Consider the following 17,157-nt stretch of genomic DNA (forward strand, 5'->3'; position numbering starts at 1 on the left):
AGAGTGCACATCAAAGATCAAACACTAAGCTACAGAATCAAAGCAGTGTGTGTCCCTTCAGCATCCTCAAATATCTTCTAACTAAAGCGGTTCCTAACTTGAGTTCCACCAAAATTTAATTTGCACCGATTATTCTGGCTTTTCCAGCCTTGATGGAAACATGTTTAATGTGTTTATTGCCCAATACTGAAAAAAGGCCTTGGAAAATCTCTATACCTTTAGTGTTATGAAATATCAAGCTCTATGTGATATGCAAACTGAAAAGTCTCTCTATGCTATATGGCCACCCAAAATAGCTACACATTTTAAGTACTTTAGGTGAAGAACATGTCTATAAGGAACAGAAAGGGTCAGACTGCATGCCTCTTTACATCTTGCCCTAACTTGACCTCACCCTTCTTCTACGGATCCCAGCGGCATCACCATTAACCTGCTCCAAACCATTTTCTTCAGAGTTTGGAAGAAAATGAATCCCCAAATCGCCACATTCTAATAATGCTATTAGATGCAATGAAAAGCCAAACGTTATGACGGTTACGTACTGCACCAGTGTTCATGTGGGTCATACCTGTGATATTGAGTCTGAAGGAACTGAAACTCCTCCTTAATCCGGTCCAGCGTTTCGGGGTAAGTGAGTTTTAGGGACTGAGCCGTTCCTGAAGCTGCAGCCGCTGCCGCCGCTGCTGCAGCTGCTGCCGAAGCCGAGGCCCCTGGGGGTGGCTGGAGAGGTGCCTGCGAGGAAAAAAAAAAAAAAAAAAAAAACATGGAAGCTGTTTAAAAGTGGTATAGTTTTGAAAAGATGGGAAGTATACATGCACGCAAATCACGTAGCATGACTAGTGCAGGACAATATGACGATATAATAGTAACATGATAACTGGAACATGCCTAACATCATGTCAGTTCCTAGTACAAAAAAAAAAAAAAATAATAATAATAATAATAGTAATAAGTGCTCGCAGAATTGAAGTGCTCTCATACAGGACAGTCCCTCTGCACAACAGATTAATGTAAGATATCACATCAGCCAGCACACTTAATTATGTTCACATGTAAAAATCAGTAAATGAACTTTTTGTTTAAACTGGAAGAACACATTTTTACCATCTCTGTGGGTTGTTAGCAAGGTATCTCGGCTAACCATCATCGGCCTACGTCACAGTGATGTTTTTTTTTTGGGATGAATGCAGGTATTACCACTTCCATTACACCAATTACCTATTGTTGCACTAGCTGCTCACCTTTGCTAGACCACTAAGCAGGCTGCCAGAGAAGTGGCATTTTCTCTGCTACCACCTTAATTTCCACTGACAAATGCCTCCTGCACTGGTGGTTACTCAAAAATGAGAAGCCAGATAGTGGAAAATGAAGATAGAGATGCGTCAAAATCTCTTGTGTGGGGATAATAATGTCGGACGTTCCCCGAGTTGCTATGGTGATGTGAACAATTTCACAAATGTCCAAACTGAGGTCTATGGTCTAGACAAATAAGGCTAGCTTAATCTTGTTCCTCCACATCTGTTTTAATTTGTTTACGACACATGAAAACCCACCCAAAAAGCCACCCTTCTACTAATTTGTTTCAATTCACTCCTAGCTAAAAAATATTTTTAAATCGTTTATTTACCGAAAGAAACAGGACAGCAAATAATATAGCAGTCAACTAAGCCCATCAACCCTGTCTTATTATTATTATTATAATACATTGATGCATATTTCTCAGTGTGTCAACAGATATTTATGTGAATTCAATTTGCGATAATAGTACTTTGATGTGTGGCAGGTTTAGAGTCAGGGCATGAACAAAGTAAAGCCTGTGTCTGTGTCCACTGAGCAGAAAAGGACTGAGTATCTGCATTAGTAACATTAGCTTTTGATGTGCTCGTTCCTACTCCACCTTATGGACCTCAGGACGTCATACTGTACGCTATCAAAAGCTGACTAATGCACATTATGTGAAAGCATCAGTGCAACGGCGCCTGTGTGTGTGTTACTACACATATGCCCCTACACAATGGAAAGAGGACACACATGAAAGACAAGCTAGCAAAAGCTGTAATGGTGGTGATCTGAAACAGGAAGCATTGTTGGGTGATAAAACGTTAGAGACACACAAATGTACGAGTGTGCGCTCGCACAGGCATGCATGCGAGTACAGAAGTTGAGAAAAGGGAGGGGAACAGGATTTGATGTGAATTAAGACTTTAGCTTCAAATTGGGCAAGGATTAAAATTGAGTGGAAGAAAAGGGACCCCATAAAGGAGATACTCCCACCAGGATGCCTGAGCCATTAGAAGCCCTGGCTCAGGGTAATGCAGATAGACAGGCAGACAAAAGCTCCACTGAAGTGCTGTAAGGTCTGTCCATCCATCTGTCTGTCTGTCTGACCACATCTGTCAGTGTGTCTACTAGACAAGGCTGGTGAGTGGCTTGTTTACGCTGGACTGCTTTTAACAAGAAAAACTGTAAGAACAAAGTAATTGACTGAGACAGTACTGACCGATTGGTGCAATCGTCATGAATGAATCACAGTATGCACGGACAGCAATCTTATGATCATAACTATTTACTGTTGTGAACCAGCAGAAACACACACTCATCAGCTACTTTATTAGAAACACCTGTACATTCTTGCAGGCAATCATGCGGCAGCAGCACAATGCACTGAATCACGCAGATACAGCTCAAGGGCTTCAGTTACTGTTCACATCAAACATCAGAATCACAAAAATATTATCTCACTGACATCGGCCATGGCATGGCTGTTACCTGGTTTGAGTATTTCAGAAATTGCTGATGTCTTGGGATTTTGGCACACAACACACTCTAGAGTGTACACTGAACGGCATGAAAAACAAAAACCATCCAGTGAGCACAAACGTGAAATCCCCCAAACTATGCCTCGGGCGTATGTGCGATTTCCATGAGCAATGATTTTGACACGTTTTTCTCTGTACTGAGAAAAGAACACAAAACTCCTTTAATCAAAACTCAATATTTACACACTTATTTCAACACTTTCATGAACTGTTCAGTGAGAAGTAGTTGTGATTAGGTTTTACCCACCTAATCTATTAGACGTGGTACCTCAAACTAAACACGGACATTTCCAGAAAATGGTGCACGGATCCCACAAAGCCATAAGAACTGGAGTTGCATTTTACTGTATTAAATGCAGGAAATCTGCATTAATCACAATTTAGCATTTTTATGGTCATAATTTAACAAGTGCCCTTAGAGGTCATATTTATTCCCAGTGTTTCCCTCAAATTTTTTTCAAGCACCTCTTTCTGACACAATGTCTTCACTTCAGGTAACTGTCAAAACTCCTGAAAAATTTTATGCATTAATGCAAAATTTTCATAATAAAAAGGTGAATGAAAATCCCACTATAAGTGTATATGCAAAATACAGTCATGGAAGTGTGAGGTTCACATTGAGCAGGTAGTTGAGGTGTTGGGGTTGTCAGAGTGGGAAGTTTTTTTTTCTTGGGGGGGGGGCTGCGGTGGGGTCTGAAGGAACGGGGGCTGGGGGTGCTGGAGCACACGAGAGGGCTGATGCATTGTTTGAGCCCATAATGAGCTTCTCTCTCCAACCCTGCAATTCAATCTGCCATCCAGATGCCTGGACTCAAACAGCTCAGGCCTAGCAGGGAGTGCGCACACACACACACACACACACACCCCAATTACTCCTCCCATACTAAAGAAAGACTCTGAAAAACAAGAAGAGGAAGGCTATTTCATGGCGAGAGCTGGTCACAGTGGGTGAGAGGGAGGGATTGAGGGAAGGAGAGAGACAGGAAGGGTGGGAGGATGACATTTGGCTCTATTCCCTTCTTCCTCTTCATCTTCCCATCCCCCCTTTCTGATATTCACCTCCTATTGTGTTCCACAGGTGCAAGATGACTTCTGGAAAAGGATTGTGGGCCTTTTAGTAAAAGGCTGCAGAACGAAGGGTCCATTTAAATAGCTTCGTATAGGCGAGCATTACTGCAGGACTGGTGTGCATCACCACTATACAATCAATCTTTCTGGCTCCAGTTGCATCTCTGTTCAGACAGAATTGGGTGCCATTTTGGATCAATGTTTCTTGCACAGAGCACCACATACCTGAAAGGCTAAAAAGGAAATTCTATGAAGTATCCAAATAACCGTTTAAGAGGCTTCATGGTGAGTGTGAAAGACTGGATCCAATTAATTAACCTTTTTTCCAAGAGCCATCACAGATTGTAATGCGAAAGCTGGCACATCTTTGGTTTCAAGTCAAGTTACCTGTTTTTCAGAGAACCTTCCAGAAAAACCAGTTAGAGTAACCTGTATGGAGCCAAGGCTACGATGATCTCAATCACCTGAGCCCATTAAACTTCCGCACTTGAAATTTCTACAGGAAAACATGGACCCCAACCAGTTTAAATGCGTTGTAAAACAGCTAGCTAGCTAAGAAAGTGTCTGATAGGATTCCTGTTCGGTGTGAATGTTTGGATCCATTTATTTTTATATCTCTTCAGGAAACCACCATGGTCTATCGCATGGTACAGATGACACGTCTTCAGAAATAATCTGTTGGTCTTCATCCCTTGTGCCAATCAAGCCTCCTTACTTGTATTGTGGGACACTGCGAGGAACTCCTCAGCCATTCTGGGACATTAATAACTTACAAAAGTGCCAAATCCACCATCATAAGCCTTTAAACATCAACTCCATAATTTGGGCTTGGAGAAACAATTAAAATGGTATACTATGGCTAGATTAAGGCTGCTGTTAAAAGCAAAAATACTTCTGTCTACAACTTTACAAAGCTAACAAAAAGCAGCAAATGCACATACATCTTACAGTTCACGCCATGGCTCCCATACCTATACATACACACCCCCTGAGACTGTTCCTATCTGACAGGAGCTCAAACCACAGGTATTTTTATTCTGTTACACATCTGAAGTAATATGAAGCCTGGAAGGTTCTGTCATGGGCCACATTGACCAAATCTGTCAGCATGCTGGTCCTACTACCTTTTCATAAGTAAGTTTGTTTTACACACACTAATTATTGAAAATAACTGGTTCCTCAATTACTAAGTAGAACCATTAAGAGAAGTCACAATGTTAAACCATCTTAAATGTACAAACATAATTATACATGTACATATAGTCAAAATTAGATATGTAGACAAAATTTTAGTTTAGTGGAGTGTGTTTTAGCAAAAATATACAAGCTGGCTTTGTCCCATTTTTTTTTTTTCCCTCAACCACAACAGAGAAACAGTATGTCAAATTTTGAACAACTGACAGATTTCTACCAGTACAATGCCCATCGCTGCTCATACATGATGCTGTAAGAGGTAGGGTGAGGGGTTGATACAGGAGATGGTATGCAGGAGACTTTTACATGGAGCAACAGTCATCATTTACTGGTTGTGCTCCCATAATCAGCTTTACCAAGGTATGTCAAGGAGTGAACTACTTATAAAAACCACACTTTCCTGAGGGGGAGAGGAAAAAAAACCAAAAACAAAACAAAACAGTGGTAACTATGGATGGCACTAAATCGGATACCCAGGATCGGGACTGGACCAAACAATCTCAAGCTGATTCTGTAAGAAATCTAGCCTGAAACATCAGCGAATTGCTTGTAGCACAACAATGGTAAGCAGTTTCAAGTAGGTCACATGATAAGCAACAGTACCCATGTGGCCTAATGATAACAACAACCAGTGAACTATTCAGCAATGTGTGGGAATTGCCATTATGTCAGCTGTGTGGAAATACTTCACATCGTTTTTTTTTTTCTTTGGAATTTTCTTTGGAATAGGATTTGTTTCCTTATAAAGAGACTCAACTGTATTTCTTATTCAAATTGGTTATCGTTATAATTTATTATATTTATTTATATTTGCAAAAAGTGAGTGGCGTGTGTGTAGAAGTTTAACTGACCAAAAAAAAAAAAGCTGTGGTTTTGTGCAAGTCATGTTTTAGCTATGCATTTTTAATTCGTCAAGTGCTTCGCAGTGTTTTTTTAAAAATATATACATATACACAGTACGGTTCTCGAGATCAGCTGATACCTAAGGTTTCAGTATCAGTAAAGGAAAAAAAAGTGGCATCATGCCATCTCTAGTGGAAACATCTTGCTAAACACAAATGCGACCACTGCCGAGAGAGATGCAGCATCCGAACATCCACCTTCCTGGACCACTGATCTTCCTTTGTCCTGAAGGTGCAAAACTCAAACGCTGTTCAAACCATAAATCTATAGAAACACATGACACCCTGTCCCTACATAAGGCATTTGAAGTTCAAACATCCATAAATCATTCAAATACAGTGTCAACAACTGACAGTTATTTGCATATTAAAGCACCACCACAGGAATCTGACCCAGGCAGGGTCCTATTTTATTGATCGCAGGCTCCAGTAGCTCAGAGCTCCTAGGAATGTCCTCGTAATCGCTCACTTAGACAGAAGGGGGGATGGGATAGTGTGTGTGTGTGTGTGTGTGTGTGTGTGTGTGTGTGTGTGTGTGTTGGGGGGGGGGAGGGAGTGCCAGGCACCTGTTTCATTAGTGCCACATCTTTTCTCCCCTGTCTCCACGAGCTCGTTATGTAAATTTCCACTGCTGTCAGGATACATTAGCAATGCCGGCCAGCCAGATTGTCAGCTGTGTTAATTGCTCTAGGTGGCTTCCTTTATAAGATATTCTCAAAAGTATTTGTTTCCTCCATTCAAGAGAATTTATCAAGCCATGCCTTCTGGCAGAACTCGATCATATTCCAGGATACAGTGCTCAAGAATACATAGCAAAATCCTTGGAGAAGGGATGATGAGTAGCCAGGAGTCAGATGTCCAAAGACACTCCTCTGAGCTGAGGATTAGGAGCATTCAGAGATGTGCAAAATGTCAAGCAAGGCTGGGACAATACTGCAGACACTCCCAATTCCTCTCAAACTTAACTGGGATTAGTAGAATTTATTCTCAAGATCAAATCTAGGCTGTTTTTTTTTTTTTATTAGTGCAGTGGACACAGACCAGTGATTAGCATAAAAAACAGTGTTTAATTATAACTTGCTCACTTCCTCCAGCTACCAACTGGTTTCCCTCCGAGAGCTCATATATAACTTTGATAACCAGGAATGGTTTATAGCTCACTGGTCTTCCCCACTCCTGCAGAGGATAAGCATAATCAGTTACATCTTGTCTGGCCAAACAAGACCTTTGGAAGGTTCTACAAAACAGTAACGCACATTTGTTTACAGTTTGAAACTGCAGTTTCCTGGAGACACGCTGGAGGTAAATGTCATATGTAAATAGACATTTATGTCTTTGACAACTTTGACTGTGAGTGCAAACATTAAGAAAAAAAAATCAATGATTTTAGTGCCATCTCCTATAACATAGAAATGCTTAATGTCAAGTCATAGTCTGTAGTGGTCACTTAAGTAACGGCATATTAATGAAATGAAGTTGCTAATTGATAAAACTGTGAATACGAATATCAAATAGCTGACTAATACAACGATCAAATCATCACTGGACTCTATGTTTCTCAGATTATATTAACATGCATATTTGCACCAATTGTTTCATGGTTCATCCTTTTCTAGTTTATTGTTACACCACAGCTCTGCTGGATTTTTGATTTTTACTGGCTGTAATTCAAATGACAGGTTTATATTAATGAGCTCATTCTAATGTTATTGTTTCTACAGTAACAACTGATTCACAGGAACATAAATGGCGAATGCTCCACATGACCAAAGCCTAATAAAAAAAAACTGAGGCTTGAAGATGTTTATTTAACATTTACGGAAGGAGTCTCCAGTGTCAGTGCTTTGTAGCAGTCAAAGGTACAGCTGTAAAGACTTTATGGTTTGTCGGTAATATGACAAGTTTTATTTTTGTCGTCTTCTTACAGTCAAGAGAAAGAGAGGGGCTGGTGAGGGAAATACTGTTTATATCCACTATAACAGGAACTAAATTGTTTTGTGGATGTTCCACAGCATTAAATGTAACTCTAAATGGATAAAAAGTGAAAGCAGTTGTTCTTTAATAAATAAAAATTGCAATTGTTGGCAAACTGCTGTGGTATAAGAGAATTAGCCTATAACAGCATGTCCTTTTGTGTTTTATTCCACATATAGCCTATACATATATACACAGATACATAATATATAAAATCACTGATACATTATTTAAATGTTTCAGAACTGTAGTATCACTGTCATCTTTAAAGCCCTTGTTCACATCTTATATGAATGTATTCAATCATGGGGCATATGGGATATTTTTTTGGCCATATTGCTCAACTTCTACCTCATGGGCTAAATAACTAGAAGAGATTAATGAAAACCAAATACTATATGGTCAATTTTTTACATACAAAGTAGGTAAACAATGTTTAGCCATGACACACATGTTACGGATGTAAAATGGATACTATATGCTAGGGATGGAAAGGGGAATACGCTGAAAGACTAGTACCAGCCACCAGAAAGAGGCTCGGTTGTTCACTCCTTTCTAAACATAATGGATAAGTGGTGACTGCATGGAGGCCACAGCCCAACCTTTTCTCCCTGTAGTGTGGTAGTGTGGATGTTCAGTCTACTGCAAGGTACGATTCCATCGAAACAACACATCGGACCTCTTCAATCAAAGCTCATAGATGGAAAAGCAACCCAAGTTCCATCCCTTAGGAAATGAGTGCTGGGAATTTGAGGTCTGTGGTTAACAGGAATGATGGAGGGGGGTTTAGGGGGTTTAGGGAGTTGAATACCTAAAATCTATGCTGAAATCTCAAGGAGGTTCCTAGTACACATGTATGTTTCAACTGTTTAGACTTACTCCAAATCCAAATCGAAACATTTTATACACCGCAGGAACAATACTATCGTAACTCAAGTAAGGTGTTAATAATATATAGCTTTGTATATATTATTTGAACTTAAAATGTTAAATGTTTCATAAATTCCTGCATAACAAAGAAATAAATGGGCATACATCAGTGTGTGAACATGAGGCTGGCTGATGAGCTACACACTCCATCTTTTATACTGACTTTAACCCTGTGAGAAAGCTTAAAGGAGTGCAGTATACTCTAGCAAGGGTTGTGAAGGGGAAAACTGTTGTATTCTTCTACACAACACCTCAGGACAAACCAGAAATACCCAGATACCCAATAATGGCTACTTCTGTGAGACAACCCCAAGGCCTAATTAGGTTTACAGCCTTGACCCATGAGCTAGTTGAAGGAAGCTGAGGAGCAGTTACTCCATCTGAGAGCCAGTACAGCTCGACTAACAGCTCGGACTGCGTGTAAAAACACCACACTTCAGTGCAGCGGTGTGCTGTTTTGGAAAAGTGGTGTAACTTACCGGTGGTCGGTTCTGTGGAAACATGGTGTGTTGTGGTTTTGCGGTGGTCTTCCGGTGTTTTTGTTGCAGAAGAGAGAGAGTTCGAGGGTATCGCAGAGCTCAGAAGTGCATCTGGAATCGTTTCAGTGTTAGACTAAAGCTGGGCTCATTTCCTCACTCCAACTCTCTTTGTTCTGGTTATCGGCGTGTAGCAGCGGCGCTAACCAAGATGCGCCCGAGTCTCTTCTCCACCACTCTTCCTTCGAATAAAAGGAGAGAGAGAGAGAGAGAGAGAGAGAGAGAGAGAAAGCTCTTGTTTGCAGATGCTCTCCACCCTGATATGCGCTCTGGTGCTCAAAGTCGGAGAAAGGAAACAGAAAATAAGACGCTAGCTCGATAGCTCGCTAGTCGCGGTGCCGCCGCCGAGGAGAAGCCGCGAGTCCGACACCCAGCGCAGCCGCAGCCTCTTTTGTCTCACCCGCTGTCCCGCTCCTTCACTCCTTCTCTCTTCTCTTCTCTTTCTCCTTCCTTCCTTCCTTCCTTTGCTGAACCTCCGCCGCCTTTTCAATGGGACATTTGAGACTTCTTTTCTTGTGGGAAACACGCAAATCCCTCCCGCGGCGTGCAAGTGAGGCTGGGGAGGGGGTCTATCTAATCTAAATGATCTCTCTCTCTCTCTCTCTCTCACACACACACACACACTCACTCTCTCACACACACACATACACACACACACACTAGGAGTTGTGTATAAAAAATTAAAGCGCACCAGATGAAAACAAGGCCGTATGATCTTCGGTATTTATCATTCAGCTGCAGTTTCACAGCAGTTAAACAAGTTAGAAAGCAAGCTCTCATTTAAAAGCTTTTTGACCACTCGAAATGAAATGACTTTTTTACTGTTGTTGTTGACCAAAAACCTCGTGTTTTCAATGTTGATCAATTGCACAAACGAGATGCTTTAAAACAACCTGGGCAGGTTACACTGCATTTACCAAATTGTATGTGTGTATGTGTATATACATACATATATATATATATATATATATATATATATATATATATATATATATATATATATATATTTATATATGTATATATATATATGTATGTATATATATATATATATGTATATATATATATATAAACACATACACACCATGTACAATTTCAATACAAAATCTGCAACAGTGGAATTGTTCCCTGATTGAATGAAATCTCCACGTGGGGTTTGACCCAGCCACAATCAACGTTACAAGATTTAGCCAATCGGAGCTCCGGAGACCCACGTGGGGTGAATCTCGCGCGATTTGATTGGACGGCGTCATTACTACGGTCCAGAGAAACGTCAATCAGATGCACAAACGACCAACAGTTAACTCTTTCGTTGCACAGATTCGGATTGCTTTTGTGCCAAAAAAAATAAAAAAAAGTAGGTTAGGTTTTTTAATTGTTTTATTGTTTTTTTTATTTGCCTAGAGTCTTTGAGATTGTTGTATTTTATGCACAAAAGCATCTTAGCAATTATAAACCATAAGAAATGATGTCCAGCTTGATAAGCTGACATGACTATCATACATCAGTGGAGCATTAATGTATACACTATATATCATTTTCTAGAAGATAGTGCTATAATATCCTCTTGAATATGTTGACCTTAGATTTTCTCTCTAAAATTCACAGTCTATTTTTAATATGTTTAATTTTTAATAGGCACTGGCCTAAACTGTCATCGTGTAGATAGAAATGTCCTGACAGTGTTTATTGGTATGCCAAGAGCACAAGCCCTTTAGTTCAGTCCATAACTGGAGATGTTGAGGAGAAAAAAGTCATTTTCTCAGTGTAGAAAGAAATCACAACCCATCCCAAGGTGCTGCATAGAAATAAAAAAGAGGGGAGAGCAGTGTGAAGGGAGAAGCAGAAAGAAAGGATATGGTTAAAAGAGAGGTGGAAATGGCCAGGCTACAGAAAGAGGAGGAGCTGGGAATTATTGCCATTTTTTCCTCTATGAATTTTAATGCCAAGAGCTTGTCTTTCCTTCCAGCTTCTATTAGAAATAGTCGTAAGCGAGGCAGTGGATTGCAGAGCCATGCTGCAGTGTGTTTCCTGTTACGAGATGACGGTGTGTTGGGCTGCAGGATGTGTGTTTGGAGGTGTGCTGATTATTAAACGTGATAAACAACTGCCTATTTTTAGGTAGAATAAACATGTGCATAGAAATAAATGCTGTATGTCAACATTTCAAAGCATCACAGTGAGACAACTAGGATTAGATTTTTTTTTCATCAGTGTCTTGACCCCAAGATAAACAAGGATGCTAATTCCATTGATTCCTGTATTCGTTCTGGATTTGGGCTCCTGGCAGAGCCACAACTGTGTAATGAAAATGAGTCATAAAGTCCACAAAGCTACAATGCAATTGATATCACAAACAGGAGTGTAAAGCTATTTTTAAATCCAGATCATAGCAAAAGATGCCAAGTCTTCACTGGAGTGGATGATATATTCTCACTCTTTCTCTGTCTCCCTCTGTCTCTTTCTCCACTCACACACTCACACACTCACACACACACACACTCACTTTACAGACGAGTCTCATGTCAGCACAGAGACAGTGGGCTGATTTATTGGATTCTTCTCCCCTGAGATCCCCAACCCCCCACACACTCCCTCATCCAGCCACCCCTCCTCCTCTCTCTGCTTTTCCCCGGGGAGAGAGGGGTAATGACCCACATCAGAGTGGCTACATGCACACACATGCACACACACACACACACACACACACACACAAAATACAAACACATTTGCACCGGCGGGCATGTGTAACTGGAAACACAGGAGTTCCCCTTCACCATCCTTCCGCTCCATACTCACAATCAAGTCCACTTACTCTATACACAAGTAAACAAAGAAAAAAAAAAAGTCTTAATGTTTTTTTTTTATAATTATGAACACTGTTCTCTTTCTTTCTTCTTTCTTTCTTTCTTTCTTTCTTTCTTTCTTACACAGTATCATACAATCATACAATACATCTTTCTTTATTTCTATGGCAAGATCATATTGTTATGTCAAGGTGATACAGCAGATTCAGAAAATGACCATGGAATTCTTTGACTGAAGTAATGGTGAGATTTTATTCAGGTCTCCTCATCACTCATTTTCATTTTCATAATGTCATAAATGTAGCTGAATACCTTTTTTTTTTCCCTGACCATAAATGTATTCTATGTTTCTCAGGAGGGTTGAAAGAATTCCTTTGTTACATAATAAGAATAGAGTCATACAGCTAAAGTATATTATTATTATTATTATTATTATTATTATAATACACTATCTTTATCACCATCCATCATCATCATTTACATTTTAGCAGACATCTTTATACATAGGGACTTACAGATTTATTTGTCACAAATGTGTGTTTGTAGCAGGTACGAAAGTGTAGTGAAATGAGGTGCAGCTACTCCAAAGACATATGTGCATATAAAGAACAATAAATACACTATACAGACAGTATAACAATGAAAATAGGGCGAATGAGTTAGGGAGAGTGCAGATTAAAAAAAAAGAGCATACAAAAATACACATATGAATATGTGTGTATGTATGTATGTATACATCGGTATATGTATGTACATACATAAACATAAAGTGTCCTGTGCATGTGCAAATGCGGCAGTTGTGCCTTATGTGACATGTATGATCAGGTGCTGTGTGTGTGAGGGGGTTGTGAAGGGCAGGTGGTTGTGTGTGTGTGGTTGTGTGTGTGGGTGGGTGTAAATGTCACGTGTAGAGTAGCTGAAGGGTGTTGATGGCCATGAGTTCAGGGTTCTGATGGCTTGGAGAAAGGAGCTCCTCCTTAGCATCTCAGTCCTGGCCATGTGGTTGTGGAGGCGTTTTCCAGACTGCAGCCACCAAAACAGTCCGTTGTTGGGGTGTGTGGGATCTTTTAAATCTTTCCTGCTCTGGTTGGGCACCACCTGGTGTAGAAGTCCTGGGCAGTGCTGACCTGGTGATCCGTTCAGCAGACCTCACCACCCTCTGTGGTCCTCAGCACTGCAGTTCCCATACCAGGCGGTGATGTTCCCCGGAGGATGCTTTCTGCAGTGGCAGTGTAGGAGGAATTCTGGATAGCTGAGAAGATGCTGAATTTCCTCATCTCATGTAGATGATAAAGACACTGTCAGTATTATAGTTGAAGAGTGCAGAGTCCATGACAGGTGGACACCAAAGTACCTGAAGCTGCTTATTCTTTCCATCGGTGTCCCATTGATCGTAAGAGCTGTGTCCTCTGTTGTTCCCTTGTGAACTCCACAACCGGTTCCTTAGTCTTGTTGACTTTTAGGAACAGGTCGTTGGCCTGGAACCACTGGGACAGCCTCTCCACTTCATCCACATAAGCTCACGCATCATTCTTGGTGATCAGTCCTACCACCACACTGTCATCCATAAACTACACAGTGGTAGTCTCTATCAGTAAACACATCCTCATACTGGTTCACTAGGTCAGGGGCTAAGAGTATCATCAACCTGTAAACTCTGCTGGGGAGGTTAGTATAACATGAGAACACAAGACAGGGAGATTATTATTATTATTATTATTATTATTTGTAACCCGAGATACATTTGTCAGTCATGTCATTAAAATAAGTGAAAACTGTGAAGTGAAAACTGAAGCCCAGTTCCCTGCAGTTGGCTGGATGAAGTTTGACTGCCCCCTGCTGTTCAGAGGCGGTACTGCAGCTAAACAGCGCCTGACGTATCCATTTTGAGTCTCTGGAGAAGCAGGATGGGAAGGATGAACATGAAATAAATGTCGTGCAGAGTTGCTTAATTAGTCATTTTATAGAAATGGCTGTAAATATTGCCACTTTAAAGTAGTAGTAAATGTAAGCATTTTTTTTTTTAAGAAATACATTATATATGCTTATACACATGTAGAAAATCACAGAAATGTGTGGTCAGCTGTACACAGGGTTACAGGGAACCTGCAGCCTATCCCAGGGCACAAGGCAGGGGACACCCTGGGTCGGGTGCCAACCCATCACAGGGCACAGTCTGACACACCTACACACCCATTCACTCACTATGGAAAATTTGGAAATGCCAATCAGCCTACAACACATGTCTTTGGACTAGGGGAGGAAACCCACCCAAAGCATGAACATAAAAAACTCCATGCACAGAGGGCAGAGACAGGAATCAAGCCCCCAACCTTGGAGGTATGAGGTAAAAATGCTAACCACTGAGCCACCATGAGCATGTGATAGTGTATGCACATGGTGCATTGCAATGGAATGGCGTTCCATCCAGGATGTATTCCCACCCAGTGTTCCTGGGATAGGCTCTGGATCCACTGTGACCCTGACCAGGAAAAAGCTCTTACTGAAGAATTAATGAATGATTTCACAAACTAGTATTCTACTTGAAGAGTTTACACAACTCTCTCCAAAAAAGCAGTGAACCACTACAACTAACTAAGCTAACTAACTTTGTGCTATCTAAGCCACCGTGCCTCCCTGAAAATGCTCGACCATAGGCAAACTAATACTATCTAATGTTTGCGCAAAATTTCAGTTTTGGGTGGAAAGCTACAGTTGGCTTCTACTGAATGTAACGTTACTACCATTCATATTTGACCTTCCATTTAGTGTAATAGTGAAGAGTCCATCAGTTGGTCCAGTCATTAATGACCATTTAAAAGGGCACTTTGCAGCAATTAAGCAGCACTTCAGTTTGGAAAGACCCTACAAATGGTAGCCAGAAGTGTTCTCTCTTCAACAGCCTCCATGCAGATTTCAGTTATTTCATTTCGTCCTCACTGTTCGTTTTGGTCCTCTGGCATCAAGGGATCACCGAACAAACAGAACTTGGGCTGATTAAGGTATTAAAACAGCCCTTAAGATGGTGATAGCGTTCCCCCAAAGTGAAATGGTGAGAGGAAGTTGACGAGGATGTGTAAAAACAACATAGGAATAATGTCATAATCTGTTACATTTGTCTATCAATATTTGACCAATATTTGACACCATATCATGATGGTGACATCTGAAATGAAAATGCAAAATAGATGCAGATAGCTTCTGGTGGCTGTTTCCTTGCTTTAGGAGATCAGTGTTTTAAGGGCAATTTTACACAGTTTTGTCCTTATTCAGCTGTATTTTGTAGGATGAAAAATTGTAAATTTATGCAGTAATTTGCAACAAAACAGTAATTTTTTAGAAACAAAACATGCCTCTGACAAGTCACAACTCAGACTGCTGGTACTGTCAACAGTCTCACAGGCAGTCCCGCTGTCACATCAGACAAAGGAAGCTGCCCTGGGTCCAGGTCAGGTGTGGAGCCCAGGAGGATTTAGTAATGTGTCTTGGAGGCCCTTTATAAATGGTTGTCCCAGGCCCAGGCAGTGTGCACTGAGGACCTGTTCACAAGTCATCAACTCTTTAACTCAGATATCTACATTCCAATACTTTTTTAACACACATTGCCTTGAGATAATCCCATTGCCATCTTAAAGGCTATTTCTATAGGCTGTTTTATTAACTCAAGCTGAGTTTATTAAATGACCCCATAAATGAACAAATATGATTTGTTTTTGATATGAAAGTTAGATATGAAATTAGGAAAAGATTTGGAAGAGCAGGGACATATCTCAGGAGTTTGAATATGCTGTTGCCATCCAGTGGCCTGCATGACTATAGCTGAATGAAGGAAGGAGAAGAGGTCTTTCTGGCTTACTGATGCAGTTTGTAATTTTGCTACCTGTGTGGCAAATTGAAATTGTAATGAAACCATTGTAAAGTCTTCACCTTCTCCAATCAAACCCTCTGATAAAACTACATAGGCCACGGACTTGCCTTTTATAAAAAAGTCTCTGTTATGCCGAAAAGAGGACCAAATACTGGGCTTGAAAAATGGACACTGATGCATGAAACAAAGAAACTAGCCAGATCCATTCCATGCCTAATAGCAAATGACAGTTCTTTAAAAATAGATCCTTAAAATGATATAATTACTTTGTCACTCTTTAAAATGACAAACCAGATACCCGGCATCCAGTTACTGTAAAATTCAATAAGCACATGTTGTGTAGGATCATATGGAATAAATTCAGCTCAAGACTCACTCAGCTGTATGAACATGAGTGATCATGTACTAATATAAAAGCCTTGCTGGTGGTGCAGAGGGTAGCATTGCTGCCTCAGAGTTCCAGGGTTTGATCCTGAACTTGGGTTACTGTCTATGTGGCATTTCGCATGTTCTCGCTGTGTCTGTGTGGGTTTCCTCTGGGTTCTCTGGTTTCATATCACCTCCCAAAAAATGAATGTAGGTGCTTTGGCTGTGTTAGATTGTCCCTAGGTGTGAGTGAATGTGTGTGAATGTGGGTGTGTATGGAATCCTGCAAAGGACCGGCATCCCATTCAGTGCGTATTCCCTCCTCATGCCCAGAGCTCCCCAGAATAGACTCTGGATCCATCGTGACCCTGACACTGTTTTCTGAGGAGGAATAAAAGAATTTCTAGAGCCCTCTGCTGCCTGTTAGCTTAATTGCAATAGCAAAGAAAATATTGACAAGCCTTCCTCTTCCCTCAGAATAATCTCTATTCTAATATATAATATATAATATCATAAGCCTCAGATAAAACTATATATGCCTTAGAAGTCGACTTTTAAGGCTGTTCAGAACTGAACAGCTCTGTGATGACTGGGAGCAGAACTAAATTCAGAGATAGAAAGCATACAATTTCTCTGAAATAATTCGAGCAAGATGGACCACGACAATGAGTGGTGGGTCGAATATGCTTTCTGCAG

The 17,157-nt window shown here is 40.6% G+C and overlaps 1 protein-coding gene across 3 annotated transcripts in view; it reads right to left on the reverse strand.

The window, feature by feature from the left end:
* tle2a (TLE family member 2, transcriptional corepressor a) overlaps window positions 1–10,302 on the reverse strand; it is a 36,286-nt gene extending 25,984 nt beyond the window's left edge. For 2 of the 3 annotated variants that reach the window (XM_053237922.1, XM_053237921.1), the window contains exons 1-2: window positions 9,367–10,302; window positions 569–732 (exon numbers count right to left, since the gene is read on the reverse strand). In XM_053237922.1, coding sequence (XP_053093897.1) covers window positions 569–732; window positions 9,367–9,390 — 188 coding nt within the window. In that variant the 5' untranslated portion in view covers window positions 9,391–10,302. The remainder of the gene's footprint in view (window positions 1–568; window positions 733–9,366) is intronic. The other variant, XM_026919325.3, reaches the window with a different exon arrangement.
* Between the last annotated feature and the right edge of the window lie 6,855 nt (window positions 10,303–17,157).

The sequence above is a fragment of the Pangasianodon hypophthalmus genome, chromosome 11 (assembly GCF_027358585.1).
Source record: "Pangasianodon hypophthalmus isolate fPanHyp1 chromosome 11, fPanHyp1.pri, whole genome shotgun sequence".
NCBI classification, from domain to species: Eukaryota; Metazoa; Chordata; class Actinopteri; order Siluriformes; family Pangasiidae; genus Pangasianodon; species Pangasianodon hypophthalmus.